The sequence below is a fragment of the Hemicordylus capensis genome, chromosome 11 (assembly GCF_027244095.1).
Source record: "Hemicordylus capensis ecotype Gifberg chromosome 11, rHemCap1.1.pri, whole genome shotgun sequence".
NCBI lineage: Eukaryota > Metazoa > Chordata > Lepidosauria > Squamata > Cordylidae > Hemicordylus > Hemicordylus capensis.
In genome coordinates, this window is record NC_069667.1 from 9,456,450 (window position 1) to 9,484,161 (window position 27,712).

General features: G+C 49.3%; 2 protein-coding genes and 1 long non-coding RNA gene across 8 annotated transcripts in view; 2 read left to right on the forward strand and 1 right to left on the reverse strand.

Annotated features, from left to right (window-relative positions):
* The window catches only part of LOC128335423 (proteoglycan 4-like), a 29,025-nt gene extending 8,270 nt beyond the window's left edge, over window positions 1-20,755 (forward strand). The window contains exons 7-17 of one of the 6 annotated variants that reach the window (XM_053273631.1): window positions 2,885-2,983; window positions 4,115-4,243; window positions 6,665-6,793; window positions 8,336-8,434; window positions 9,234-9,362; window positions 12,660-12,788; window positions 14,333-14,431; window positions 15,231-15,359; window positions 16,183-16,247; window positions 17,132-17,173; window positions 20,439-20,755. In XM_053273631.1, coding sequence (XP_053129606.1) covers window positions 2,885-2,983; window positions 4,115-4,243; window positions 6,665-6,793; window positions 8,336-8,434; window positions 9,234-9,362; window positions 12,660-12,788; window positions 14,333-14,431; window positions 15,231-15,359; window positions 16,183-16,247; window positions 17,132-17,162 — 1,038 coding nt within the window. In that variant the 3' untranslated portion in view covers window positions 17,163-17,173; window positions 20,439-20,755. Of the gene's footprint in view, window positions 1-2,884; window positions 2,984-4,114; window positions 4,244-5,766; window positions 5,866-6,664; window positions 6,794-8,335; window positions 8,435-9,233; window positions 9,363-12,659; window positions 12,789-14,332; window positions 14,432-15,230; window positions 15,360-16,182; window positions 16,248-17,131; window positions 17,174-20,438 lie in introns of all 6 variants that reach the window. The other 5 variants (XM_053273633.1, XM_053273636.1, XM_053273635.1 and 2 more) reach the window with 5 other exon arrangements.
* LOC128335422 (55 kDa erythrocyte membrane protein-like) overlaps window positions 1-27,712 on the reverse strand; it is a 103,085-nt gene that overhangs the window by 46,595 nt on the left and 28,778 nt on the right. The gene's annotated exons all lie outside the window — the stretch shown is intronic.
* LOC128335425 (uncharacterized) lies at window positions 24,630-27,414 on the forward strand. The gene is made up of 3 exons (XR_008311611.1): window positions 24,630-25,021; window positions 26,953-27,017; window positions 27,344-27,414. It is a non-coding gene; the product is annotated as an uncharacterized LOC128335425 (long non-coding RNA).

Genomic DNA, 27,712 nt, shown 5'->3' on the forward strand with positions numbered 1-27,712 from the left:
CAGCTCTTTCAAAATCTTTGCAATGTGCGCTAATCTCACCAGAGTCATGTACCATCTATGGACTATTTTAATATAATTTTTCTCGATTTGGGCTGAGACAGAATCTACAGATTTACGAGTCCTTTCTCTCCCCACTTTTCTTTCATGAAAACTCTTGCCAGATCCATCTCCCTGACAAGTTTCAGTCTGGTCAATGGTATTAATTCACATTTTAACAGAGTCGGATAGTGCTTGGATATTAAACCTTTTGCTTCATAGCCACTTTCTGTCACCAGCTTCTCAAACCTGGTCAGGTCTCTACCGGCCACAGATAGCATCTGGGGCAAAGACAGAAATGCCTTCAGTTGTATCAGCTGAAACCACAACCCACTCTGCTCTATAAAAAGTGATTGTATTGGATCGAGTGTCCTAAATTCACCTTTATGGTATCCACCTCTCAATCTCACTAACTGATTCTTTTTCTTCTGCCAATTATTTTTTATAATTTAGGGAAGGAATGTTACTGGGTAAGTGGGGAATTAAGAGATGATAAACGAAATATCAATTTCTTCCAAATCATCAGTGTCCCTTTTTAAAAGGCCGGTTAGGGATTGAGTCCAGGGACTAACTATAATGTGAGCTTGATAACGCTAATACAATCTCTTCCCATTGGATACTTTTCGATCAGCTGGATCAAATATGACCATTGTAATGGATCAAATTTATGTATTTATTATTGTTAAATTTCTATACTGCCTTTCATTAAAAAAAAACCTTAAGGTGGTTCGCACAAAAGTTAAAACAAGGCTACAAAAATTACACTAATTAAAAAGCAGCTAGAAAAGAAAATACAGATGTGATTAAAAAACAAGATTAAAAAACAAAGATTAAAAGAATTAAAGAAGAAAAAACAAGCACAATATACTGTAGCCATAAAAGATACAAAGCAGCAGCAATAGGAACAATCGTATAAAAGCCTGGGTGAAAAGCCAAGATTTCACACGCTTTCTAAAAACTGTGATGGAGACTGAGGAGTGGATAGCATTCCAGAATCTGGGGGCAATGACTGAGAAAGCCCTGTACTGCGTGCACGACAGCCGAACCTCCCTCTTTGTCAGCACGGGGAGCAGATGACCTCATCAAGTGGGCAGCAACCTTGGGGAGCAGGAGGTCTTTCAAGTATCCAGGGCCCAAACGATTAAGGGCTTTAAAGGTCAAAAACAGCACCTTGGATTGGACCTGGAAACAAATTGGCAACCAGCGCAGCTATTTAAAAAATGGTGTGATGTGATTCCAGTGGGCAGCTCCAGATAAAAAAGGAAAATAGGAAGCTGCCATATACTGAGGTGGGTCTCACAATGGGTGAGACCCACCTCCAGAGGGTTTGCGGGGAGAGCGGGCTCCAGTCTAACCTATCAGATCAATTCCACATTGCCTTCTGTCCTATAAACTGATATTCCTAGTAGCTGTCACCTCCGCCAGCAGAATGTTGGAGCTTGAGGCCCTATCTGTCAAAAAACACTTATGCATATTCTCACCAGACTCATTCAGATAGATGCCGGAGCCTTCAATTTTTCACAGATCCCAGGACGTCCTCCTGTCTTCTTTCTGTCACAAACCTTCACATCCGTTGGAGCGTGCATGGCACAGCCCAGATGTCTGAGGATGCTTAAAGACCTAAATCCAACATACTGAGCACTGCCGGTCTTCATGTGCCTTGTCCGTGTCGTATCTCCCTACTTCCATGGGCCAGAAGGCCTCAAAAGTTACTATTGCCAAGAGGATCAAAGCCTGCATATCATATTGAAAATACCAAGGCCCCTCTCCATTGCTCAGCTCATTCGACCAGGGCAAGGGCAGCAACTGTTGGCCTCTCACTCCCGTCAACAGCATCTCATAAACCTAATAAATAAACCATAAATCTCACCTAAAACATTTCCTCAGAGGAGCCACGCTGTTTTTGCCAACTACCATAGACTGATTCCTGACATGGAATCTCCACAACATCTGGACACTACAAGGCCCTCCAGTCTAACCTATCAGCTCAATTCCACGAACCTATCAGATCAATTCCACAGATCAATTTTAAATATCATGTTGAAAATACCAACGCCTCTCCATAGCTCAGCTCATTTGACCAGGGAAGGGGCAGCAACGGCAGCCTCCTCTACAAACGCTCCCCTTTCCGAGATATATAAAGCAGCGACCTAATCTTACCGGTCTACTTTCACAAGACATTACAAGATGGACAGTCAATGCTCTGCCAAAGCTGCATTCGGTAGGAGAGTGCTACAGTCGGTACTCCCTCAGCAGTAGTCCCAGGTGCTCATCAGCTGTGGCATGTCCCACAAAACATCCTCCTTCGCAGCAGGGAACAGGGCTATGGTCACTTACAGTGATGGCTTCTTGCTGCTCCTGGATATGAGGCTATCCCGGCCCACCCACTTGGGCAGTCCAAGTCTACTGCAGGGACTGCCTTCTGTTCCTTCACATTGTTTCTAAATGGATATTTCCTCTTCTCCCGACTTGCCTGTACAGAACTGGGGCGGGTGGGGTGGGTATCCTTCCCAGGCCTGTTTAATCCTTCGAAGCTAATTTGTATAGTCCTGCCTCTGGAGCAGCAGAGATGTCCTCATATCCAGCAGTAGGAAGGATCCTTCATGGCAAGTAACCAATCTTTCGTGCCTTAGCTGGTGAATTGCAGTTTGTTCCTCCAGGGTCGAGAGAAAACACATCTGGCAGGTGGAGGGATCAGATGGACATCAGACTGAAAACTGAGGGTGCTGTTTAGCGTCCTTTGGGGAAGCGATACTGGGAACATGTTGGAGATGATGTTGATTATGATGAATTTCATGCATATACCTCATTCCACCTTGGCTAGTGAATGGCTCTTTTGTTCCAACAGGGACCAAAGGAAAAGGCTCTGCACCCACAAGTCATCATTAACAAAAATAGGAAAGAAGGCCGCTTCCAGATATTAAAGTGCCTCCGGAAGCTGGATGAGGTGAGGCAATCAGAAGCACACAGACCCGACATGGAGAACCCAGTTCTCTGGGACAAGCTTTCCCCTGAGCTCAGCTTCTTTGCTGAAGTATGTGGGTTATCTAGGGCAGAAACGAGGGGGGTCTTGGCCTGGGTGCTGTTGCAATTGGGGCTGGGCAGGTGTAGATTGGTGTCCCCCAGCTTGTCCTCTCCCAGTCCCAGCTGAAAAGCCCCACGTCCACCTCTTGAGCAGCCCTTGCCTCCACTGTCTCAGCTGAGAAGCGGGAGAAAAGGAGCTCTTTGCAGCTTGTCTGCTGCTTTCATTGCGGGCCAGGAGAACAAGCAGGAGAGAAGGCGAGCAGGGCAAGTGGCTGAGGGGCCTTGGGGCTGGGCAGGGGGCAAGGGGGAGTCACGTGAGGTGCCTCTGGGAGGCTCCTCCAGGCAGTGGGGCCCCCAGACAACTGTCTCCCCTTGCCCGATCATTGTTACGCGTGTGCCCCTGCCCCGTCCTCTCCCAGGCCCAGCTGAAAAGCCCCATGTCCACCTCTTGAGCAGCCCTTGCCTCCACTCTCTCTGCCCCTCGCCATCACTGCAGCCCCCCCTGGCACTCCCCATGATGTGGGAAGCTCTGCCCCTCCAGCACTGGTGAGCCTAGTCTAGGTAGACTACTAGCAGCTTCTCCTTGACCAAGCTGACGTGGCCTTCCCCATGGATCAGATGGACCTCAGGCGGAAAAGGGAGGGTGCTGCTTAGCGTTTTCTCCAACCCACTCTCTTAGTCAAACCATGTGGGCGCTATAAGGCATATCCCAGATGAGAGCAACTGGCCCTATTCATCCCCAGCACAGTATCCCTCCAGTGGCAGTTGCTGGGGTGTATCTTATTTATTTATATTTATTTTACATTTTACATCCCGCACTTCCTCCAAGGAGCCCAGAGTGGTGTTTCTTATGTTTCTGTTTTAGATTGTGATCCCTTTGGGGACAAGGGACCATCTTTCTTTATATCTGTGTAAACCCCCTGTGGAACCTTTTGTTGAAAAGGGGTCTATAAATATCCATTGGATTCTTATTTGTAAGTCACGCCACATGTTTTGGAGGCCCAGGATGCAGCAGGCACCCTCCTCATGCCTTTCTTCCTCTTCTTGAATCCAGGAGACTCCGCAGAGGCCAGGTCTACCAACCACCCCCAGACTATCAACACCATCACAGCCCCTGCCGGCTCCTCCATCAGCTCCTGTCACACCGAGCACCGCAGGCTCCATCGAGAGCACCAGAGATGTGGTAAGCACTGCCCTTCCAGCACTGCCAGCCTAGACTGGAAGTAGCGCCCCATGTTTCAAGCGAATGTGGCCATACACAGCCCGCCCCCCCCACCCATGCCAGGAAAGCCCAAAGCTCAGTGGTAGACTGGCTGCCTTCTCTGCAGCCGGTCCGAGCTTCAATCACTGGAAAAGGGCAGAATCCTGTCCAGTCTCTCACAGGGACCCATGGGGGCTGGACGTCCTCCTGCCTTCTTTCTGTTCCAAACCTTCACATGCGTTGGAGCGTGCATGGCACAGCCCAGGTGTCCGAGGATGCTTAAAGACCTACATCCAACACACTGAGCACTGCCAGTCTTCATGTGCCTTGTCCGTGTCGTATCTCCCTACTTCCATGGGCCAGAAGGCCTCAAAAGTTACTATTGCCAAGAGGATCAAAGCCTGCATGTCATGTTGAAAATACCAAGGCCTCTCCATAGCTCAGCTCATTCGACCAGGGCAAGGGCAGCAACTGTTGGCCTCTCAATCCCGCCAAGAGCATCCCATAAACCTAATAAATAAACCATAAATCTCACCTAAAATGTTTCCTCAGAGGAGCCACGCTGTTTTTGCCACCTACCGTAGACTGATTCCTGACATGGAATCTCCACAACATTCTGGACACTACAAGGCCCTCCAGTCTAACCTATCAGCTCAATTCCACAGATCAATTTTAAATATCATGTTGAAAATACCAACGCCTCTCCATAGCTCAGCTCATTTGACCAGGGCAGGGGCAGCAACGGCTGCCTCCTCTACAAACGCTCCCCTTTCCGAGATATATAAAGCAGCAACCTAATCTTACCGGTCTACTTTCACAAGACATTACAAGATGGACAGTCAATGCTCTGCCGAAGCTGCATTTGGTAGGAGAGTGCTACAGTACGTACTCCCTCAGCAGTAGTCCCAGGTGCTTCCCACCCGGGCTCATCAGCTGTGGCATGTCCTACAAAACGTCCTCCTTCGCAGCAGGGAACGGGGCATTGGTCACTTACAGTGAAGGCTTCTTGCTGCTCCTGGATATGAGGCTATCCCGGCCCACCCACTTGGGCAGTCCAAGTCTACTGCAGGGACTGCCTTCTGTTCCTTCACATGGTTTCTAAATGGATATTTCCTCTTCTCCCGACATGCCTGTACAGAACTGGGGCGGGTGGGGTGGGTATCCTTCCCAGGCCTGTTTAATCCTTCAAAGCTAATTTGCATAGTCCTGCCTCTGGAGCAGCAGAGATGTCCTCATATCCAGCAGTAGGAAGGATCCTTCATGGCAAGTAACCAATCTTTCGTGCCTTAGCTGGTGAATTGCAGTTTGTTCCTCCAGGGTCGAGAGAGAAAACATCTGGCAGGTGGAGGGATCAGATGGACATCAGACTGAAAACTGAGGGTGCTGTTTAGCGTCCTTTGGGGAAGCGATACTGGGAACATGTTGGAGATGATGTTGATTATGATGAATTTCATGCATATACCTCATTCCATCTTGGCTAGTGAATGGCTCTTTTGTTCCACCAGGGACCAAAGGAAAAGGCTGTGCACCTACAAGTTGTCATTAACAACAATTGGAAAGAAGGCCGCTTCCAGATATTAAGGTGCCTCCGGAAGCTGGATGAGGTGAGGAAATCAGAAGCACACAGACCCGACATGGAGAACTTTCCCCTGAGCTCAGCTTCTTTGCTGAAGTATGTGGGTTATCTAGGGCAGAAACGAGGGGGGTCTTGGCCTGGGTGCTGTTGCAATTGGGGCTGGGAAGGTGTAGATTGGTGTCCCCCGCCCCGTCCTCTCCCAGTCCCAGCTGAAAAGCCCCACGTCCACCTCTTGAGCAGCCCTTGCCTCCACTCTCTCTGCCCCTCACCATCACTGCAGCCCCCCTCCCCCTCCCCGTGATGTGGGAAGCTCTGCCCCTCCAACACTGGTGAGCCCAGTCTAGGTAGACTACTAGCAGCTTCTCCTTGACCAAGCCGACGTGGCCATCCCCATGGATCAGATGGACCTCAGGCGGAAAAGGGAGGGTGCTGCTTAGCGTTTTGTCCCCCCTACTCTCTTAGTCAAACCATATGGGCATATCCCAGATGAGAGCAACTGGCCCTATCTATACCCTGCACAGCATCCCTCCAGTGGCAGTTGCTGGGGTGTATCTTATTTATTTATATTTATTTTACATTTTACATCCCGCTCTTCCTCCAAGGAGCCCAGAGCGGTGTTTCTTATGTTTCTGTTTTAGATTGTGATCGCATTGGGGACAAGGGACAATCTTTCTTTATATCTGTGTAAACCCCCTGTGGAACCTTTTGTTGAAAAGGGGTCTATAAATATCCATTGTATTCTTATTTGTAAGTCACGCCACATGTTTTGGAGGCCCAGGATGCAGCAGGCACCCTCCTCACGCCTTTCTTCCTCTTCTTGAATCCAGGAGACTCCGCAGAGGCCAGGTCTGCCAACCAGCCCCAGACAATCAACACCACCACAGCCCCTGCCGGCTCCTCCATCAGTTCCTGTCCCATCCAGCACTGCAGGCTCCTTCGAGAGCCCTGGATATGTGGTAAGCACTGCCCCTCCAGCACTGCCAGCCTAGACTGGAAGTAGCGCCCCATGTTTCAAGTGAATGTGGCCATCCACAGCCCCCCACCCACCCCACACTCATGCCGAAAGCCCAAAGCTCAGTGGTAGACTGGCTGCCTTCTCTGCAGCAGTTCCAAGCTTACATCCATGGAAAAGGGCAGAATCCTGTCCAGTCTCTCACAGGGACCAATGAGGGCTTATGTGCTTTTTGGAAGAACGTCCTCCTGCCTTCTTTCTGTCCCAAACCTTCACATCCATTGGAGCGTGCATGGCACAGCCCAGGTGTCCGAGGATGCTTAAAGACCTACATCCAACACACTGAGCACTGCCAGTCTTCATGTGCCTTGTCCGTGTCGTATCTCCCTACTTCCATGGGCCAGAAGGCCTCAAAAGTTACTATTGCCAAGAGGATCAAAGCCTGCATATCATGTTGAAAATACCAAGGCCTCTCCATAGCTCGGCTCATTCGACCAGGGCAAGGGCAGCAACTGTTGGCCTCTCAATCCCGTCAAGAGCATCCCATAAACCTAATAAATAAACCATAAATCTCACCTAAAACGTTTCCTCAGAGGAGCCACGCTGTTTTTGCCACCTACCGTAGACCGATTCCTGACATGGAATCTCCACAACATTCTGGACACTACAAGGCCCTCCAGTCTAACCTATCAGCTCAATTCCACAGATCAATTTTAAATATCATGTTGAAAATACCAACACCTCTCCATAGCTCAGCTCATTTGACCAGGGCAGGGGCAGCAACGGCTGCCTCCTCTACAAACGCTCCCCTTTCCGAGATATATAAAGCAGCGACCTAATCTTACCGGTCTACTTTCACAAGACATTACAAGATGGACAGTCAATGCTCTGCCGAAGCTGCATTTGGTAGGAGAGTGCTACAGTCCGTACTCCCTCTGCAGTAGTCCCAGATGTTTCCCACCCGGGCTCATCAGCTGTGGCATGTCCTACAAAACATCCTCCTTCGCAGCAGGGAACGGGGCATTGGTCACTTACAGTGAAGGCTTCTTGCTGCTCCTGGATATGAGGCTATCCCGGCCCACCCACTTGGGCAGTCCAAGTCTACTGCAGGGACTGCCTTCTGTTCCTTCACATTGTTTCTAAATGGATATTTCCTCTTCTCCCGACTTGCCTGTACAGAACTGGGGCGGGTGGGGTGGATATCCTTCCCAGGCCTATTTAATCCTTCGAAGCTAATTTGCATAGTCCTGCCTCTGGAGCAGCAGAGATGTCCTCATATCCAGCAGTAGGAAGGATCCTTCATGGCAAGTAACCAATCTTTCGTGCCTTAGCTGGTGAATTGCAGTTTGTTCCTCCAGGGTCGAGAGAAAACACATCTGGCAGGTGGAGGGATCAGATGGACATCAGACTGAAAACTGAGGGTGCTGTTTAGCGTCCTTTGGGGAAGCGATACTGGGAACATGTTGGAGATGATGTTGATTATGATGAATTTCATGCATATACCTCATTCCATCTTGGCTAGTGAATGGCTCTTTTGTTCCACCAGGGACCAAAGGAAAAGGGTGTGCACCTACAAGTTGTCATAAACAACAATTGGAAAGAAGGCCGCTTCCAGATATTAAGGTGCCTCCGGAAGCTGGATGAGGTGAGGAAATCAGAAGCACACAGACCCGACATGGAGAACTTTCCCCTGAGCTCAGCTTCTTTGCTGAAGTATGTGGGTTATCTAGGGCAGAAACGAGGGGGGTCTTGGACTGGGTGCTGTTGCAATTGGGGCTGGGCAGGTGTAGATTGGTGTCCCCCGCCCCGTCCTCTCCCAGTCCCAGCTGAATAGCCCCACGTCCACCTCTTGAGCAGCCCTTGCCTCCACTCTCTCTGCCCCTCACCATCACTGCAGCCCCCCTCCCTCTCCCCGTGATGTGGGAAGCTCTGCCCCTCCAACACTGGTGAGCCTAATCTAGGTAGACTACTAGCAGCTTCTCCTTGACCAAGCCGACGTGGCCATCCCCATGGATCAGATGGACCTCAGGCGGAAAAGGGAGGGTGCTGCTTAGCGTTTTGTCCCCCCTACTCTCTTAGTCAAACCATGTGGGCATATCCCAGATGAGAGCAACTGGCCCTATCTATCCCCTGCACAGCATCCCTCCAGTGGCAGTTGCTGGGGTGTATCTTATTTATTTATATTTATTTTACATTTTACATCCCGCTCTTCCTCCAAGGAGCCCAGAGCGGTGTTTCTTATGTTTCTGTTTTAGATTGTGATCCCTTTGGGGACAAGGGACCATCTTTCTTTATATCTGTGTAAACCCCCTGTGGAACCTTTTGTTGAAAAGGGGTCTATAAATATCCATTGGATTCTTATTTGTAAGTCACGCCACATGTTTTGGAGGCCCAGGATGCAGCAGGCACCCTCCTCATGCCTTTCTTCCTCTTCTTGAATCCAGGAGACTCCGCAGAGGCCAGGTCTACCAACCACCCCCAGACTATCAACACCATCACAGCCCCTGCCGGCTCCTCCATCAGCTCCTGTCACACCGAGCACCGCAGGCTCCATCGAGAGCACCAGAGATGTGGTAAGCACTGCCCTTCCAGCACTGCCAGCCTAGACTGGAAGTAGCGCCCCATGTTTCAAGCGAATGTGGCCATACACAGCCCGCCCCCCCCACCCATGCCAGGAAAGCCCAAAGCTCAGTGGTAGACTGGCTGCCTTCTCTGCAGCAGTTCCAAGCTTACATCCATGGAAAAGGGCAGAATCCTGTCCAGTCTCTCACAGGGACCCATGGGGGCTGGACGTCCTCCTGCCTTCTTTCTGTTCCAAACCTTCACATGCGTTGGAGCGTGCATGGCACAGCCCAGGTGTCCGAGGATGCTTAAAGACCTACATCCAACACACTGAGCACTGCCAGTCTTCATGTGCCTTGTCCGTGTCGTATCTCCCTACTTCCATGGGCCAGAAGGCCTCAAAAGTTACTATTGCCAAGAGGATCAAAGCCTGCATATCATGTTGAAAATACCAAGGCCTCTCCATAGCTCGGCTCATTCAACCAGGGCAAGGGCAGCAACTGTTGGCCTCTCACTCCCGTCAACAGCATCTCATAAACCTAATAAGTAAACCATAAATCTCACCTAAAACGTTTCCTCAGAGGAGCCACGCTGTTTTTGCCACCTACCGTAGACTGATTCCTGACATGGAATCTCCACAACATTCTGGACACTACAAGGCCCTCCAGTCTAACCTATCAGCTCAATTCCACAGATCAATTTTAAATATCACGTTGAAAATACCAACGCCTCTCCATAGCTCAGCTCATTTGACCAGGGCAGGGGCAGCAACAGCTGCCTCCTCTACAAACGCTCCCCTTTCCGAGATATATAAAGCAGCGACCTAATCTTACCGGTCTACTTTCACAAGACATTACAAGATGGACAGTCAATGCTCTGCCGAAGCTGCATTTGGTAGGAGAGTGCTACAGTAGGTACTCCCTCAGCAGTAGTCCCAGGTGCTTCCCACCCGGGCTCATCAGCTGTGGCATGTCCTACAAAACATCCTCCTTCGCAGCAGGGAACGGGGCATTGGTCACTTACAGTGAAGGCTTCCTGCTGCTCCTGGATATGAGGCTATCCCGGCCCACCCACTTGGGCAGTCCAAGTCTACTGCAGGGACTGCCTTCTGTTCCTTCACATTGTTTCTAAATGGATATTTCCAAGGCACCATTAACAACAATAGGAAAGAAGGCCGCTTCCAGATATTAAGGTGCCTCCGGAAGCTGGATGAGGTGAGGAAATCAGAAGCACCCAGACCCGACATGGAGAACCAAGTTCTCTGGGACAAGCTTTCCCCTGAGCTCAGCTTCTTTGCTGAAGTATGTGGGTTATCTAGGGCAGAAACGAGGGGGGTCTTGGCCTGGGTGCTGTTGCAATTAGGGCTGGGCAGGTGTAGATTGGTGTGTGTCCCACCCAGGGGCGTAGCAAGGTTGGAGTGGGCCCAAAGATGAGATTTCAAAATGCCCCCCCCTCAAAGTCCAGGGCCTCCGCACACCCGAGGCCCCCAAGGATTTAAGTCTGATATTTCAAAATAAGTATGCAGCCTGGAAAGACATTTCACTGAATACACACACGCACACGTCACAATATATAGTGATATACATTGAGTACTCTACATCTGTGCTACTTTTAATGCCTAGAACACACTAGAAAGACAAATTATTAAAATGGCCCCCTTGCTGCAGATTAGCAAAGGAGACTTTCAACCATGCAGGGTGAGCCTATGTTTGTTTTCTCAGAATTCTGAACAAATTCAGTCAAGTTCGATTCCAGGAGGTTTTTCACATGAGGCTTTTAAAGCGCTTTAACGCGCATCTCCTCTGGAATGGAGGTGCTGCATTCACATGTTGGCCAGATTTACCCTGAAGTCCCTGCAACTTATTGGAGAGCAGTTCACACACAAGAAAAATAAAATAAAATAAAAGGACAACACATGCTTCACAGTTCTCACTCAGACCTTCTGGGTTGCAAAACAACTTGAACATAAGTGCATTTATAAATGAATGAATGAATGAATGAATGAATAAAATAAATATAATACTGTTTGTTCCAATAGTTTTTGTAATTTTCTGCCATGAAACAAACCACTTATAGGACTTTTTAGATACTTGTTTTTAAGCCAGCAAATTTTCCAAGCTGTTTTAAAATAAATAGTCAGAGACTTGTCAGTCCCACCCACCCCCCATAGCAAAGCCCTATGGCAAGCAGATGCCTATATATCCGGGGGGTGGGTGGGCGGGGAAGGAAACCACAAAAAGGAGTTCACACTCTACCTTGCAAATGCTGGCCTGGGTTGGGCAGGGCAGCAAGGGGTCTTCTGCTGCAGAGAACAGTGGTGGCCACTCTGGCTGCCTCCTCCTTCCTGGGTGCTTGGGCCCTACTGGAGTTCAGGCTTCACAGAGGCCTACACTGAGGCCTCCGTGGAAGCCCCGGCCACCCGCCGATCAGCTGAGAAGAGGGAGAAAAGGAGCTCTTGGCAGCTTGTCTGCTGCTTCCATTGCGGGCCAGGAGAACAAGCAGGAGAGAAGGCGAGCAGGGCAAGTGGCTGAGGGGCCTTGGGGCTGGGCAGGGGGCAAGGGGGAGTCACGTGAGGTGCCTCTGGGAGGCTCCTCCAGGCAGTGGGGCCCCCAGACAACTGTCTCCCCTTGCCCGATCGTTGTTACGCGTGTGCCCCCGCCCCGTCCTCTCCCAGGCCCAGCTGAAAAGCCCCACGTCCACCTCTTGAGCAGCCCTTGCCTCCACTCTCTCTGCCCCTCGCCATCACTGCAGCCCCCCCTGGCGCTCCCCATGATGTGGGAAGCTCTGCCCCTCCAGCACTGGTGAGCCTAGTCTAGGTAGACTACTAGCAGCTTCTCCTTGACCAAGCTGACGTGGCCTTCCCCATGGATCAGATGGACCTCAGGCGGAAAAGGGAGGGTGCTGCTTAGCGTTTTCTCCACCCCACTCTCTTAGTCAAACCATGTGGGCGCTATAAGGCATATCTCAGATGAGAGCAACTGGCCCTATCTATCCCCAGCACAGTATCCCTCCAGTGGCAGTTGCTGGGGTGTATCTTATTTATTTATATTTATTTTACATTTTACATCCCGCACTTCCTCCAAGGAGCCCAGAGTGGTGTTTCTTATGTTTCTGTTTTAGATTGTGATCCCTTTGGCGACAAGGGACCATCTTTCTTTATATCTGTGTAAACCCCCTGTGGAACCTTTGTTGAAAAGGGGTCTATAAATATCCATTGGATTTTTATTTGTAAGTCACGCCACATGTTTTGAAGGTCCAGGATGCAGCAGGCACCCTCCTCACGCCTTTCTTCCTCTTCTTGAATCCAGGAGACTCCGCAGAGGCCAGGTCTGCCAACCAGCCCCAGACAATCAACACCACCACAGCCCCTGCCGGCTCCTCCATCAGTTCCTGTCCCATCCAGCACTGCAGGCTCCTTCGAGAGCCCTGGATATGTGGTAAGCACTGCCCCTCCAGCACTGCCAGCCTAGACTGGAAGTAGCGCCCCATGTTTCAAGTGAATGTGGCCATCCACAGCCCCCCACCCACCCCACACTCATGCCAGGAAAGCCCAAAGCTCAGTGGTAGACTGGCTGCCTTCTCTGCAGCAGGTCCGAGCTTACATCCCTGGAAAAGGGCAGAATCCTGTCCAGTCTCTCACAGGGACCCATGAGGGCTTATGTGCTGTTTGGAAGGACGTCCTCCTGCCTTCTTTCTGTCCCAAACCTTCACATCCGTTGGAGCGTGCATGGCACAGCCCAGATGTCCGAGGATGTTTTAAGACCTACATCCAACACACTGAGCACTGCCGGTCTTCATGTGCCTTGTCCGTGTCTTATCTCCCTACTTCCATGGGCCAGAAGGCCTCAAAAGTTACTATTGCCAAGAGGATCAAAGCCTGCATATCATGTTGAAAATACCAAGGCCTCTCCATAGCTCAGCTCATTCGACCAGGGCAAGGGCAGCAACTGTTGGCCTCTCACTCCCGTCAAGAACATCCCATAAACCTAAAAAATAAACCATAAATCTCACCTAAAACGTTTCCTCAGAGGAGCCACGCTGTTTTTGCCACCTACCATAGACTGATTCCTGACATGGAATCTCCACAACATTCTGGACACTACAAGGCCCTCCAGTCTAACCTATCAGCTCAATTCCACAGATCAATTTTAAATATCATGTTGAAAATACCAACGCCTCTCCATAGCTCAGCTCATTTGACCAGGGCAGGGGCAGCAACGGCTGCCTCCTCTACAAACGCTCCCCTTTCCGAGATATATAAAGCAGCGACCTAATCTTACCGGTCTACTTTCACAAGACATTACAAGATGGACAGTCAATGCTCTGCCGAAGCTGCATTTGGTAGGAGAGTGCTACAGTCCGTACTCCCTCAGCAGTAATCCCAGATGTTTCCCACCCGGGCTCATCAGCTGTGGCATGTCCCACAAAACGTCCTCCTTCGCAGCAGGGAACGGGGCATTGGTCACTTACAGTGAAGGCTTCTTGCTGCTCCTGGATATGAGGCTATCCCGGCCCACCCACTTGGGCAGTCCAAGTCTACTGCAGGGACTGCCTTCTGTTCCTTCACATGGTTTCTAAATGGATATTTCCTCTTCTCCCGACTTGCCTGTACAGAACTGGGGCGGGTGGGGTGGATATCCTTCCCAGGCCTGTTTAATCCTTCAAAGCTAATTTGCATAGTCCTGCCTCTGGAGCAGCAGAGATGTCCTCATATCCAGCAGTAGGAAGGATCCTTCATGGCAAGTAACCAATCTTTCATGCCTTAGCTGGTGAATTGCAGTTTGTTCCTCCAGGGTCGAGAGAGAAAACATCTGGCAGGTGGAGGGATCAGATGGACATCAGACTGAAAACTGAGGGTGCTGTTTAGCGTCCTTTGGGGAAGCGATACTGGGAACATGTTGGAGATGATGTTGATTATGATGAATTTCATGCATATACCTCATTCCATCTTGGCTAGTGAATGGCTCTTTTGTTCCACCAGGGACCAAAGGAAAAGGCTGTGCACCTACAAGTCGTCATAAACAACAATTGGAAAGAAGGCCGCTTCCAGATATTAAGGTGCCTCCGGAAGCTGGATGAGGTGAGGAAATCAGAAGCACACAGACCCGACATGGAGAACTTTCCCCTGAGCTCAGCTTCTTTGCTGAAGTATGTGGGTTATCTAGGGCAGAAACGAGGGGGGTCTTGGACTGGGTGCTGTTGCAATTGGGGCTGGGCAGGTGTAGATTGGTGTCCCCCGCCCCGTCCTCTCCCAGTCCCAGCTGAATAGCCCCACGTCCACCTCTTGAGCAGCCCTTGCCTCCACTCTCTCTGCCCCTCACCATCACTGCAGCCCCCCTCCCTCTCCCCGTGATGTGGGAAGCTCTGCCCCTCCAACACTGGTGAGCCTAGTCTAGGTAGACTACTAGCAGCTTCTCCTTGACCAAGCCGACGTGGCCATCCCCATGGATCAGATGGACCTCAGGCGGAAAAGGGAGGGTGCTGCTTAGCGTTTTGTCCCCCCTACTCTCTTAGTCAAACCATGTGGGCATATCCCAAATGAGAGCAACTGGCCCTATCTATCCCCTGCACAGCATCCCTCCAGTGGCAGTTGCTGGGGTGTATCTTATTTATTTATATTTATTTTACATTTTACATCCCGCTCTTCCTCCAAGGAGCCCAGAGCGGTGTTTCTTATGTTTCTGTTTTAGATTGTGATCCCTTTGGCGACAAGGGACCATCTTTCTTTATATCTGTGTAAACCCCCTGTGGAACCTTTTGTTGAAAAGGGGTCTATAAATATCCATTGGATTCTTATTTGTAAGTCACGCCACATGTTTTGGAGGCCCAGGATGCAGCAGGCACCCTCCTCACGCCTTTCTTCCTCTTCTTGAATCCAGGAGACTCCGCAGAGGCCAGGTCTGCCAACCAGCATCAGACTATCAACACCACCACAGCCCCTGCCTCCTCCTCCATCAGCTCTACTCCTACCCAGCACTGCAGGCTCCTTCGAGAGCGCTGGATATGTGGTAAGCACTGCCCCTCCAGCACTGCCAGCCTAGACTGGAAGTAGCGCCCCATGTTTCAAGTGAATGTGGCCATCCACAGCCCGCCCCCCTCCCCCCACTCATGCCAGGAAAGCCCAAAGCTCAGTGGTAGACTGGCTGCCTTCTCTGCAGCAGTTCCAAGCTTACATCCATGGAAAAGGGCAGAATCCTGTCCAGTCTCTCACAGGGACCCATGAGGGCTGACGTGCTCTTTGGATGGCATGGCATGGTTCCAGGAGTGGGTGTCAGAAGATGAGCAGGGAGCTCCCAATCCGAAGATGAGGGCAGAGGCATCTCTTCAGGCCATTAAGGGGGTTCTTGACCCACCCCACAGTTGCCATTTGCACAGCCCTGAGCTAGATTGCCAAGCAATTTAGAAGCAGCAGAAGGCTGAATTGGCCAATTCATGGAGGACAGGTCAATCATAGCTACTAGTCTTGTTGGCTATATGCCTCCTCCGGGCTCAGAGGCAGGATGCCCCTGAGTAGCAGTTGCAGGGGAGCAGTGGCAGGAGAGGGGCATGCCTTCACCTCTGGCTTGTGGGCTTCCCAGAGGTACCTGATGGCCAGTGAGGGAAACAAGAGGCTGCACTTAGATAGGCCTGGAGCCTGAACCAGCAGGGCTGATCTATTGCACCCTCCCAGTGTTAGCATGTCTTTCCTTAAGGACATCCCCTGAGAAAGAGAAGGGTCACGGAAGACCTAATCAGTGTGCATAAAGTCACAATTGTGATAAAAGTCATTATCAGTCATCAAAATTCTGTTTAGGGCGACGTCCTCATCTCTCCTCCCTCCCCCCCTTTTAGGATAAGAACTGGAACAGGGGAAGGCCAGATAACGCAGGAGGAGGCCCAATCAGATGTGCAGCGAGGTAATTTTGGAACCTGGCCCTAAAGGCTTTTGGACACCCCCCTCCACTGCAAATTAAGCATCGTCATGTTTGGCCGGGCAACCACACTACCCGGGAGAGACTAAAGAGGATTTGAGGGCCCCCAGGGGCTGTGGAGGCCCTGGTCTTTGTCTCGGGAATCCAGGGGTAAGAGTGCCTCTGGGCCCTAGGTAACTTTGTTTTAAGTGGAGGTGAGTCCGAGTCCGTTCCAATGGAATGAGAGGAGAGTCATTCGAGAAGTGTCTTGTGCGCTGGCTTCAGCTCTTCTGGCACACTCACCTCCCCTTGAAGCAACTCTCTGGATCAGTGGACCTTGGCTGTGCCTTCCATGAGAGGTTTTGTGATTTTTAAAGCTCAGCCACAAAAAGAAGGTGGGGGTGGGGGGATATGAAACACAGACAGAGCTTTGGTCCACCATCCCTGACTAGAGCAGCTCTTCAGGGGCGCAGGCAGCAAAAATAGTTTGGCCTGGGGCAGAAATCACTTATGGGGTCCTCTGTGATGAGTCAAGATGGTTCAGGCCGTGCTGGAATGAGAAGAGTCTCTGTGGCTGGACAAGGGTTCTGGCGTGGCTTCTCCCGGACCCACCCGTTTCCCGCATGGGGGAACCATTCTCGTTTCGGGGTGCCTTCGGACTACTGAACATTTCCCACGCTCTGCCATGGGAAGGGGAACAGGTTGGTTATCTCCATGGAGATGTGGGAACTAGGCCGAAGGCCTCGCCAGGAAAACCATGGGGCTGGAATCGGTTCTTTCCTGGATCTGAACAGGAATTAGTCATTCTTCACTCTAGCTGGGTGGAATCCTGCAGAGCAAACTCTGTCCAGCCTCAAGAACTGATTCCTTTCCTCCTCTCTCTTTTGCAGGTTCAAAGCGAGGAGAAGCTGGCCACAGTGATGCCTTTCAATGTTTGTACTCCACATGATTATTTATATTATCTATATTATTTAGTATTATTTGTATACATTTATGAGTGCATAGAACTGGACGAGTGTGTCTTGGCAGCATGCAATCATTCCCTCATAGGTTGACAAGCTGTCTTTATAAGGATCTTATTTCATGCCCATTATCATGGGCTGTCTGTTGGAGAACTAAATAGCAGCGCTGAATTGTGCAGAAATGTACTTTGCTCTGCTGATACGGAATTGTTGCAGTATTGGATTGTCAGTTTGGTTGTTACAGAGAATCCTGAACTGTAATTGGTGGTGGTTGCTCTAATGGTATCTTGCCTGTATTTCTACCTCTAGCAATGGACATTCTGGGCTGGATTTAAATACCTTGAGCCTGGGCAAATGCATAAGTCTTTTGAGAAAGAAACCTGGTTTACTTACACATTACTTCCTCATTCTGAAGAGGTGGATCAATGCCCTTGAAGGTGGTCTTTGTGGGTGCGAAGCCCCTATGGGGTTGAGGTGCTCTTCAAGGTGTTTTGGAATTGGACCCAGGACACCAATTACTACTGGGATTATTTTGGTCTTTTTCTGCCACAGCCTTTCAGTTTCAATTTGTAGATCTTTGTATTTTGTGATTTTTCTCTCTTTCTTTTTCTTCTATTCTGCTGTCACCTGGTATTGCTATGTTGATTATTTTGACTTGTTTTTCTTTCTTCTCAACTACATTAATATCTGGTGTATTGTGTGGCAGATGTTTGTCTGTTTGTAGTCGGAAGTTCCATAATATTTTTGCATCTTCATTTTCTACAACTTTTTCAATTTTATGGTCCCACCAACTTTTGGCTACAGATAGCTTGTATTTTTTGCAGATATTGTTGATGTTGTTGTTGTAATTTCTTGTTTACACAGCCATACAGGTGTTATTGGCTGGTTTGTTGTCTCCAGAGATCAAGTCCTTCCTAAGGACCTGGGATGGCTGGATTTTATTATCAATATTGTTGTGGTTGTTATCGTCACAGAACATAGGCTCTTCCCAGTAAAGCTGTTTTTTGTAATTGGCTGATGGTGATTTCTGTGGCCACTATGGTTTTGAGGTGCTCTTCAAGGTGTTTTGGAAATGCATCTAGGGCGCCAATTACTACTGGGATTATTTTGGTCTTCTCCTGCCACAGCCTTTCAATTTCATTTTGTAGATCTTTGTGTTGTTGTTGTTGTTGTTTGTTTCATTATTATTATATTCATTCATTCATTCACACAGCCAGACAGGTGTTATTGACTGGTTTGTTTTATCCAGACATCGAGTCCTTCCCAAGGACCTGGGATGGCTGAATTTTATTGTCAATGTTGTTGCTGCTGTTATAGATATCGTCGCAGAATATAGGCTGTTCCCAGTAAAGTTGCTTTTTGTAATTGGCTGATGGTGATTTCTGTGGCCCCTATGGTGTTGAGGTGCTCTTCAAGGTCTTTTGGAACTGCACCCAGGGCGCCAATTACCACTGGGATTATTTTGGTCTTTTTCTGCCACAGCCTTTCAATTTCAATTTGTAGATCTTTGTATTTTGTGATTTTTTTCTATTTCTTTTTCTTCTATTCTGCTAGCCCCTGGTATTGCTATGTCGATTATTTTGACTTGTTTTTCTTTCTTCTCGACTACAGTTATATCTGGTGTATTGTGTGGCAGATGTTTGTTTGTCTGTAGTCGGAAGCCCCATAATATTTTTACATCTTCATTTTCTTTAACTTTTTCAATTTTATGGTCCCACCAATATTTGGCTACAGGTAGTTTGTATTTTTTGCAGATGTTTCAGTGTATCATCCCTGCCACCTTGTCATGCCTTTGTTTGTAGTCAGTCTGTGCGATCTTTTTACAGCAGTTGATTAGGTGGTCCACGGTTTCATCTGCTTCTTTACAGAGGCGGCACTTGCTGTTTGTTGTTGATTTTTCGACTTTTGCTCTTATTGCATTTGTTCTTAGTGCCTGTTCTTGTGCAGCCAGTATTAAACCCTCTGTTTCTTTCTTTAAGTTGCCATTCTTAAGCCATTGCCACTTGGTGATGTCTGATTTTCCAGTTATATTGTGCCAATATTGACCATGCAATGGCTTATTTTTCCATTTTTCTGCTCGGTTCTTGACTTGTTCTTTCTTGTAGGCCTGCTTTGTTTCATTGGTGTTGAATAGTTTCTTGTTCTTGACCATTTGAAGTGCATCTTCTTCACTGTCCTTGATATATTCTGCAAGGCCTCTTTTCTCCTCCTCTACTGTTTGATGGACTTGAAGCATTCCTCCTCCACCTGAGCGGCAAGGGAGGTATAGCCTATCTACATCACTGCGGGGGCGCAGAGCATGATTGATGGTCATAATTTTCCTGGTCTTACGATCTAGCATCTCTCACTCTGCCTGGGTCCAGTCTATTATTCCTGCAGTGTATCTGATAACAGGTATAGCCCAGGTGTTTATGGCGTGTATGGTGTTCCCGCCATTGAGTTTGGACTTGAGGATTTTTCTTATGTATTCACTTCCCATTTTTCTTTTAACTTCAGTGTGTGCAATGTTATCAGCCTGGAGAATGCCCAAGTATTTGTAATGTTCTTTCTCTTCCAGGTTCTTGATGTTGCTTCCATTGGGCAGTTCTATTCCTTCTGTTTTTGTTATTTTCCCTCTGTTCATTATTAATGCAGTACACTTGTCTAGTCCAAACTCCATTGCTATATCACTACTGTGATATAGTGTTTAGTGTTTAGCAGTGATTCGATTTCTGACTGGGACTTTCCATACAACTTCAGATTGTCCATGTACAGCAGATGGTTTATTTTACTTGATGTTTTAGATGTTTGGTATCCAAGGCCTGTTTTTTTTAGTATTTGTGAGAGTGGAGTCATGGCGATTACTATTAATAATAATAATAATAATAATAATAATAATAATAATAATATATCCAAGTCTTAGCTTGTAGAAACCTACTGTTTGTTTACATCTACTCCTACTTGTGTTGATATGCTGTTGCTATAATGGAACTGCATTTGACCTGACCACTGTGAAAACTCCTTCTGCTGCAATATGTTCACATATTTGAAACAGCACTAGGACCAGAGGACTTGATTTGCTTGTACATTTGCTTGTTATGGAGAATCCTGAACTCTAATTGGCAGTTGTTGCCTTCATGGTCTCTTGCCTGTATTCCTGCTTCTAGGAACGGGCATTCTGGGCTGGATTTGAATACTTTTGAGCTTGGGCAAGTGCACAGGTCTTTAAAGAAAGAAACCTGTTTTACTTCCACAGAAAGGATCAGTGTGAGGAGATGGATCGGTGCCCTTGAAGACAGTCTTTGTGGGCGTGAAGCCAAAGAGGGAGAAACGGAATTCGACCCTATTATAGCATTGACCTGAAGCCTACTTAATTTCTCAAATGTTCATGCCTTGGTTTTATATACTTGTACAGTATCTCTCCATATATTATTAGATATATTTATTATTATAGATACCAAAGCCTTAACTTGTTCAAACCTATTGTTTGTTTATGTCTATTTCTACTTGTATTGTATTCTTACTTCTGTCCGGAAGCTTACTTAATTTCTCAAGACATGTTCATGCCTTGGCTTTAAATAGTTGTATCCCTCTTTATAATATAACTAGTATTTTTAAGCCCGTTATAACAACGGGCGCTAGCCTTTTTACCCCCCTTTATGTGTTCTTCATCTTTTTTTTCTTTGTGTGTGTGTGTGTGTGTGTGTGTGTGTGTGTGTGTTTGTCTCTCCTGTCCCACCCTCCCTCCTGCCCCACACTCTGGCCTCTCATCCTCCCCCTCCCACCCCGCTCACACCCTCCCCTTCCTGTCAGCCTCCTGCCCCAGTCCCTCCTGCCACCCTACTCCCTCTTGCCCTTCCCTTCCCCCTCCCCCTGCCTAACTCCCTCTTGCCCTTTCCCCTCCTCCTGCCCCACTCCCTCTTGCCCTCCCCCTCCCCCCTGACCCACTCCCTCTTGCCCCACTCCCTCTTGCCCTCTCCCCTCCCCATGCCCCACTCCCTCTTGCCCCTCCACCCTGACCCACTCCCTCTTGGCCCTCCCTCTTCCCCCCTGCCCCACTCGTTCTTGCCCTCCTCCCTGCCCCATTCCCTCTTGCCCTCCCCCCTCCAACCCTCCCTCTTGCCCTGCCCCCTCCCCCACGCCCTCCCCCCTTCCCCCTCTCCCCTGCCCAGAAGAGTCTTGCGCTCCCCCCCCCCAACCTGGCAACTTTACTCACTGTTTTGAACGCGATGGAGAAAGGAGCTCGCAAGCAGAGCTCATTTCTCGGGCAAGCCTCTTCCCGGACTGTTGCATTGGGCGTAAAGGACGCCCAGCGGCAGTCTGGGCAGTGTCTTTGCCGAGAGAGGAGCTCTTTTTGTGAGCTCCTTTTTCCTCGGTCGTCGGGGTTGGTTCTTCTTTGGGTAAGGAGGTCTCGGGCAGCTGGGTGGGCGGTTGGCGGCGGCGGCCGCAGAGGCATTTTCCTGGGCCATGTTGGCCCTTGTTCATGTGTGGGGGAGCGGGGAAGGCGGGATCGGGCTACTGGGAGGGCGGTTGGCGGCGGCCGCCGCGGTGGCATTTTCCTGGGCCATGTTGGCCCTTGTTCATGGGGGGGGGTGCGGGGATGTCGGGCTCTAGTGTGGGGAAGTCGGGCCCCAAAGTTTCCCCCCTGGCCGGCTTTAGCGGCGACGCCAGGCCTCGGCGGCGGCTCCGCCACCACCTCGGCCGGCTTCCCCCGCCGCCTCTTTCCCCTCCGCCTCTTTCCTATCTTCGCGGCGGCCGCTTCTGGCCCCGCCGTTTCCCTCGCCGCCTCTTCCCGGCTTCTTCTGAGCAGCCGCTTCTGGCCGCCCAAGATGTCCGCCGGGTACCGGCGAGCGTGTCTCCCTTGCCCTGTTCTGCGCCTGCGCTTCGCGCAGGTGCAGAACAGGGCAGGGAGGCACGAACACACGCTTGATGCCCGTCCACGGACGGACACCAAGCGTTTTATTAGAGAGGATGACATATATTGATTGTTATATATACCGTAATCTTAAATTGTGCAAACCTACTTGGGTTTGGGGGGTATTGCTATGTATATGCTCTTGCTATGATGCAACTGGGTTCGACCGGGCCATTGTGAAAACTCCCAAGAAAATAGGTCTCAAGACATATTCATGCTCTTTTCAGAAGCATTTTCTTCCACTGTCTGTTTCCTTTGGGGTTTTATACTACAGAATGTCACTAGGGCCATAAGAAACATTCTCCCGATGGACCGACGCAATGCAGTTTGGAGTTGGAGGGAGCTTTCTTCCATATTGAGATGATGCATACCCTGACTGCTGTTGGAAAATGCCCAGCAGGCTGTTAGCACTTCTTTGCCCCTTGTGTGTCTGCACCGGAGCACTCTGGAATCAGACGCTTTTCTTCCTCTCTTCTCTTTTTATTGGCAAAACAAAGACCCCCAAATCCAAGCACCCAATCTTGGGCAGAGTGAGACTCAGGTGCGTGTTGTCCTTTGGGAAAGTTCCCAATGGTGTCTTTGAGAAGCCCTGGAAAGTAGCGCAGAGCCGTCCCTGGAGGTGTGTGGGGCTGTGGGCAAATAGGAACATGTGGGACCTCCTTCTCTAGCTTTTGCGGGGCCCTGGGCGAGGGCAGTTTTCAGGAGCCCCTATGATGTAGCAAGATTCAACTTTTTTAAAAGTTCATGCCAGCCAATCTTTGTAGCCAACCACTACTCTGTTTCCCTGCTAAAATGAAGGATTTCCAGCATCTTGTTCTCCTGAAGCCAATACCCCACACAACTGAGAGCCCGTGTGGGGGAGTAGGTAGAGTGCTGGATGAGACCTTGGGAGACCTGGGTTCAAATCCTTCTCTCCTCAGTTATAATACTCACTGGATGACTTTCATCCAGATACTCTCTCTCTCTCATCCCAACATACCTCACAGGATTGTTATCAGAATAAAAGTGCGGTGGCAGAACTGTGTACACCATCCTGAAGGAAGGGCAGGATATCAGTGGCATAAGAAAATACATGTCTGTGCACTTGCCATATACCTATTTATGTTGAGTATTAGCCACATTGCGACCTCCAGTGGAAGCTTCACATGTGCTGTGTGCGCCAAAACAGAAGGAAAAGTCACCTGCTTGCAATCAGTTTAGGCAAAATATATCTATGTCCCCCAACTGTGGTTTCAGACTAGGAAGCAGATTATTATTTAACATTTTATATCCAAGTGTGGCCACACCATAGTTTTTTATAAAGGCATTATAATATTAGCAGTTTTATTTTCAATCCCCTTCCTAATGATCCCTAGCATGGAATTGGCCTTTTTCACAGCTGCTGCACATTGAGTCGACACTTTCAACCAGCTGTCCACCAGGACCCCAAGATCCCTCTCCTGGTCAGTCACCAACAGCTCAGATCCCATCAGCGTATACTTGGTTGGTGGTTTTCATCCCAATGTGCATCACCTTACACTTGCCAACATTTTACCGCATTTGCAATTTTGTCGCCCACTCCCCCAGTTTGGAGATCCTTTTGGAGCTCCTCACAATCCCTTTTGGATTTCACTACCTGGAAGAGTTTGGTATCAACTGCAAATCTGGCCACCTCACTGCTTACTACCCCTGCTTCTAGATTAAAAAATTAAAAAGCACGGGTCCCAGTACAGATCCCTGGGGGACCCCACTTCTTACTTCCCTCCATTGCGAAAACTCTCAATTTATCCCTACCCTGTTTCCTTCCCGTCTTTCAACCAGTTAGCAATCCACACAGGTACTTGTCCCCTTATCCCCTGACCGCTAAGTTTCCTCAGGAGTCGTTGATGAGGAACTTCGTCAAAAGCTTTTTGGAAGTCCAGGTAGACTATGTCAACTGGATCACCTTGATCCACACATGTGTTGACTCCTCCTTCTCCTCTGCTGCTGAGGGTCTCCCTGGAGCTGCCCACGGGGGCCAAGGCAGCCCCCGCGATGGGCTCTACCCCCTCCGGGGGAGAAGACCCGGCTGACCCCCTCCCCCTCGCAGACTGAACGACGCCGCCTTTCACACATAGAGAGGCTGAGCGTGATGAGCCAATCCAGAAGCGAAACGGATCGGGCGGGCGGGCGGCGGGCAGGTAAGATGACCCTCTAGTAACCAGAGGACTCTGTGGGTGCCGCCAGGAGTCGAAATGGTCTTGACGACAGCGGCACACTTTACCATTCAAAAAGGAGGGGGGGAGTAGGACACCTGACGAGGGAGGGGAGAATGATGATGACAGACACGTGAGCGTATCAGATGACCCGACAGGGAATGCGGCGTCAGCGTCAGGAGAGCCCACCCGCAGGCCCCGCCTCCTCCTCCCCGCGCCCCCTCCGGCCCCGCCCCTTGCGCGCGGTGCTTGTCGGGAGGGAGGGGCGGAGAGGCCTCTTCCGGCTGGGGCTGGTGGCGGGCAGCGCGTGGCGCGGGCAAGAGGGCGGACGAGCCAGGTGGGTAGCGTGCTCGCGCGCGTGGGGCTGAGGGTGACCCCGCGGGCGGGGACCGAGGCAAGGGGGGGGCACGCTGGGCGCGTGGAGTGGGCCCCCCGCGCTGGCCTGAAGGTGCTGGCAGGCCCCGCTGCGTGACCCCAAGGGGACAAGAGGGATTCCCTCTTCCTCCGCCCCCGAGAAGCCGGGCGGGAGAAAAATCTCTAGGGTTGCCCGAGTTTCCCTCCTGGAGCCTGGAAGCCTTCCAGTCTAGACGGGGTGAGGAAAAGCCGCTGGCTGGCTACCCAGGAACCGGGGGGAGGGCATCCTCCTCCGTGCTGGGAAGGAGGCAGGCCCTTTCTTCTCTGGTGGCGCTGCTTGAAGACGGGGCTGCTGGGAGTGCACTCCGTGCATTCTCAGAGGCATTTTCTATGGAGGTACTGTATAAGATCTTTTTGTTGACTTTTCCTGCTTCCACTGACAGCCCCTCTTTTTTCCCTCCAAAAGTCTGTCTGAAGCCACGACTTGGTGATGTGGGGAGCCTGAATGCATTGATCTTTGGGGGAATGCCCTCGGCCCCATCTCGGAGGTGTTTTCACCTCTGCATGTCTGCACACATTGATTTTTCTGAGTGCAGCTCTGTGCTTAAAATAGGAATGTGTAAAAGAGCACATTGGGTTCTATACTCTACATAATAATATACTCTGATTCCTTCCTCTCAGTCAGGGGATTAACAATTTTTTGTGGTTGCTTTTCGTGCTGCTAGAATACTGTTGCATGTAGATTGCTTTCATGGGTGGTTAGACTGGGTTTAAATGTGGCCTGGGTGAGCATAAAGAACTTGCCTTGTGCATTTGCACATGTCTTCTTTAAACTGGGCCCTTATCTGCTATGTATTGCAAGGGTGGCAAGCCAGCACCTGCGGTGGCCAGAAATCCTTTCTGTGTACCAACTGCAAATGTTTAAGCAAAACACTGCTGAATGCGTACAGGTAAGTTCTTTTTGCCTGCATGTGTCACGTGTTGGACTTTAGCTACAGAGAATAACTAGCTGCGGTTAATTCCTGCCCTGGAGCTCATTTGCCTGTCCTTCAACTCCACGGTCTTGATCTTGCATAATTGGAGCACTTGTTGGTTCTTCACAGCCTCTGCCAGGCAGTGTGTTCTCTAATTTTTTTCATCAGTGTGCGGAATGAATTTTCTTCTAGGCGTCAGTATCAAGGCAGTGTATGCACATGTGCATTCAGAATGGGGCCTTCCCGATTCAGTCCAAGCAGGATCTAGAATTAACTGTGTGGATATGAAAAGTGAGCGTGCGCACACCTTAGAGGAAACACTACTGCTCTCTTGCTCTCCAAATACTGAGTGGTGGGGGCAGTATTGATGGCAAAAGCCTTCCGCTGAAAATTCTTCCCTTCTTGGTATCTCCAAGTATTGTCAGTTTGAATAGCTCAGGAAAAGGAAGACTGCCATTGTAGTAATAGAGGACAGATGGTTAGGCCTGGATTTGTCGGGCAGAAAAAGCAGAGCTAGTGTTGACTGCCATGTCTTCAGTTGACAGCTGGTCACCTGCCACCCCAGCAGAAGTTCTGGTTTTACTATAAAGCTGTTTTCTTTTTTCTTAGCTCTTCCGCCATTCACTGTGCCAGGGTGATCTGCAAAACCAGCCTCATCTCCCAAGGGCTAAATCTGGCACTTTATTCCTCCCTGCCACTCGTCCCACTCCAAATGACTGCACAGGCTTCTAAAAAGGGTTCTTTTGTTGTATATGGAGACTACACAGTAAAAATGAAGTCTGTGTAGGCCAGGCTGGTATTTATAAGAGCAAAGTGGTGTTCTTGGTATAGGGCATAATCGTAAGACTTAAGTTGACCTGCTACAGAGTGGATAGATGAGCTAGATGGAAGGTACATCATAAGCGCATGGGGAAGAAGGGTGTTTTTGTGAGGGTGAATGTTAAGAAAGAATTGAAGGGAGGGAAATGGGGAAAATACCCCCCCCCCCGGAAGTGGGAAAATGAAAGGGGAAAACCTAGAAAGCATCTCTGACTTTTCTGAGCTGAAATAGGCGGTGGATATCTGTAGTCCTGATCTTCTGCCGTACCACCCATACCCTCCTTTCCTGCACTGCCCTATGCTGCAATTTGAATTCTGCATTGCTTTCTTACACTGTAGGAGGCAATAGGTTATCATCCTCTACTTGCTCCTGATAGACAGGTTAGATCCAGATAGAAGGATCAGGTAACAAGAAGTCTGGCCTCCCTCCCAGCAGGCATTGGGAGCAGGATCCCCAGTTCTGTTCCTGTCTTGCTTCCATCTGGCCTCCAGTAAGTGCTAACTTTCTCTTTTTCTTTTTCTTTTTTTACATAGGTTCTGTTTCCAAGAAACACAAGAAGAAGAAAGAAAGAAAATCTTTGCTAGCTGAAGATGTTGCTGTGAGTTTGCCTTAGTTTCCTTACTGTGCATATCCAGCTGCACTTAGGGCAACATCTTTTAACAGTCCTGTTCTCTTAAGTGTTGCCAGTTTTAAAAAAAAAATTGTTGTCTGAGCTTCTTGGGAAGATGCTGTTTGATCTGACACCCTGTACAAAGATGATCACTGAAAATGTATAATCTGTGATAGTTAATATTTGTCAGGCAGCATTTTGCAGTTTTGTTTTGGAGAGGCAGCTTGTTCTGAGCAAATGAATTCTTGCAAGAGCAGCTGTAGGATTTCTCCAGTAAATCCTAATTAATAATCCATCTTTTCCATTCTTCCTAGGACATTCAATACTCAGAAGAATTCTTTATCAAGCCTGAATCCAGAGTGGCTCAGCTGGACACATCACAGTGGCCTCTGCTTCTCAAGGTGAAGATAAGTGCAACTCATCTGTTTACAGAAATGGTCACAATGAAATGTAATGCATTCTAGCAGTTCACCATTTTTAAGTCATCACATTAGAACTAGTTTTCAAAGTTCCATTAAAACTCTCTTTTATGTAAGCCCTTAATTTTTCTGACAAAGAACAACTAGTTAACTTCTCTCATCTGGGCTGAAAAGGGTTCTTTTGAGAGCCAGTGTGGTGTAGTGGTTAGAGTGTTGGACTAGGACCAGGGAGATGAAATCTCCCTTCAGCCAGGAGCCTCACTG